The sequence below is a fragment of the Lepidothrix coronata genome, unplaced genomic scaffold (genome assembly GCF_001604755.1).
Source record: "Lepidothrix coronata isolate B3197 unplaced genomic scaffold, Lepidothrix_coronata-1.0 Scaffold529, whole genome shotgun sequence".
Taxonomy (NCBI): domain Eukaryota; kingdom Metazoa; phylum Chordata; class Aves; order Passeriformes; family Pipridae; genus Lepidothrix; species Lepidothrix coronata.
Window position 1 is genome coordinate 14,641 of NW_016690709.1, and position 2,724 is coordinate 17,364.

At 57.2% G+C, this 2,724-nt stretch overlaps 1 protein-coding gene across 1 annotated transcript in view; it reads left to right on the forward strand.

Annotated features, from left to right (window-relative positions):
• Positions 1 to 1,475, forward strand: part of LOC108510198 (tudor and KH domain-containing protein-like) — a gene marked incomplete at both ends in the record, with an annotated part of 15,727 nt that extends 14,252 nt beyond the window's left edge. The window contains one exon of the mRNA XM_017839880.1: positions 1,151 to 1,475. Within this exon, the coding sequence (XP_017695369.1) occupies positions 1,151 to 1,475 (325 nt within the window). The remainder of the gene's footprint in view (positions 1 to 1,150) is intronic.
• Between the last annotated feature and the right edge of the window lie 1,249 nt (positions 1,476 to 2,724).

The window sequence follows — 2,724 nt, forward strand, 5'->3', positions numbered from 1 at the left end:
TCGTCATTATCCCAGTGTTATCCCAGTGTTCTCCGGGCGCTCTCCTGGTGTGATCCTGGCGTGATCCTGATGTGATCCTGGTGTTATCCCAGTGTGATCCTGGTGTTTTCCCAGTGTTCTCCGGGCGTTCTCCCGGTGTTCTTCCAGCGTTCTCCCGGTGTTGTCCCAGCGTTATCCCCGTGTTCTCCTGGTGCTATCCCAGTGTTATCCCGGCGTTATCCCAGTGTTCTTCTGGCATTATCCCAGTGTTATCCCAGTGTTCTCCCAACGTTATCCCAGTGTTATCCCAGTGTTCTCCTGGCGTTCTCCCGGTGTTATCCTGGTGTTCTCCCAGTGCTCTCCCGGTGTTATCCCGGCATTATCCCAGTGTTCTTCTGGCATTATCCCAGTGTTATCCCAGTGTTCTCCCAATGTTATCCCAGTGTTATCCCAGTGTTCTCCCGGTGTTCTCCCAGCGTTATCCCAGTGTTCTTCTGGCATTATCCCAGTGTTATCCCAGTGTTCTCCCAACGTTATCCCTGTGTTATCCCGGTGTTCTCCTGGCATTATCCTGGTGTTATCCCGGTGTTCTCCTGGTGTTATCCCACCATTCTCCCGGCGTTATCCCAGTGTTATCCCGGTGTTATCCCAGTGTTATCTCAGCATTCTCCTGCCATTCTCCCAGTGTTATCCCAGCGTTATCCTGGTGTTCTCCCGGTGTTATCCCACCATTCTCCCCATGTTCTCCCACCGTTCTCCCAGTGTTCTCCCAGTGTTCTCCTGCCATTCTCCCGGTGTTCTCCTGGTGTTCTCCTGGTGTTATCCCACCATTCTCCCGGTGTTATCCCGGTGTTATCCCAACATTCTCCCGCCATTCTCCCGGCGTTATCCCAGTGTTATCCCGGTGTTATCCCGGCGTTATCCCAGTGTTATCCCAGCATTCTCCTACCATTCTCCCAGTGTTATCCCAGCATTATCCTGGTGTTATCCCAGTGTTATCCCGGTGTTCTCCTGGTGTTATCCCGGTGTTCTCCCAGTGTTATCCCGGTGTTCTCCCAGTGTTATCCCAGTGTTATCCCAGCGTTCTCCCAGCGTTCTCCCAGTGTTATCCTGCCATTCTCCCGGTGTTCTCCCGGTGTTCTCCCGGTGTTGTCCCGGTGTGATCGCGGTGTTCTCGGGCAGGGAACGACTGGGAGGAGGCTGCCCTGGAGGCGTTTGAGGGGCTGACGGGCTGTGCCCAGTGGAGGCCGTTGGAGGCCCAGCTCTGCAGCTTCTGCCCGGCCACGCCCTGGCCCCGGCCCAGCCTGCGCCTCTTCGCCCGCCACCACGGACAGGTGGGGCATTCCGGCATTCCCGACATTCCAGCGCCGTTCCCCACATTCCCGCTGGTCCCACCGCCATTCCCAACCTTCCCGGTGCTCCCACCGCCATTCCGAACGTTCCCCGTGTTCCCACCACCATTCCCAACCTTCCTGGTGCTCCCACCACCATTCCCGCCATTCCCAGCACCATTCCCCGCATTCCCGCTGGTCCCACTGCCATTCCCAACCTTCCCAGTCTTCCCACCGCCATTCCCAACGTTCCCCGTGTTCCCACCACCATTCCTGCCATTCCCAGTGTTCCCACCACCATTCCCGCCACTCCCAGTGTTCCCACCACCATTCCCACCACTCCCAGTCTTCCCACCACCATTCCCACCACTCCCGGTGTTCCCACCACCATTCCCACCTTTCCTGGTGTTCCCACCGCCATTCCCGACCTTCCTGGTGCTCCCAGCGCCATTCCGAACGTTCCCCGTGTTCCCACCACCATTCCCACCACTCCCAGTCTTCCCACCACCATTCCCACCACTCCCAGTCTTCCCACCACCATTCCCACCACTCCCAGTCTTCCCACCACCATTCCCGCCATTCCTGGTGTTCCCACTGCCATTCCCAACCTTCCCACTCTTCCCATCGCCATTCCCAACGTTCCCCATGTTCCCACCACCATTCCTGCCATTCCCGGTGTTCCCTCCGTTTCTGTTGTTCCCACCGCCATTCCAAACATTCCTGCTGTTCCCACCACCATTCCCAACATTCCCACTCTTCCCACTGCCATTCCCAGCATTCCCGGTGGTCCCACTGCCATTCCCAACCTTCCTGGTGCTCCCACCACCATTCCTGCCATTCCCAGTGTTCCCACCATTCCTGGTGCTCCCACCACCATTCCCAACCTTCCTGCTCTTCCCACCACCATTCCCAACATTCCCACTGCTGTTCCTGCCATTCCAAATGTTCCCGGTGTTCCCACTGCCATTCCCAACCTTCCCGCTCTTCCCACCACCATTCCCAACCTTCCTGGTGTTCCCACCACCATTCCCGCCATTCCTGGTGTTCCCACCATTCCCAACCTTCTCAGTATTCCCACCATTCCCTGGTGTTCTCCCCTCCTTCCCAGTATTTCCCTCTCATTCCCAGTGTTCCCTCATTCCCAGTGTTCCCCCCCCATCCCCAGTGTTCCCCCCTCATTCCCAGTATTTCCCCTCATTCCCAGTATTTCCCCTCATTCCCAGTATTTCCCCCTCATTCCTGGTATTCCCCCCTCATTCCCAGTATTTCCTTCTCATTCCCAGTGTTCCCCCCCCATTCCCAGTATTCCCCCATTCCTGGTGTTCCCCCCTCATTCCTGGTGTTCCCTCATTCCCGGTGTTCCCCCCTCATTCCCAGTATTCCCCCTCATTCCCAGTATTTCCCCCTCATTCCC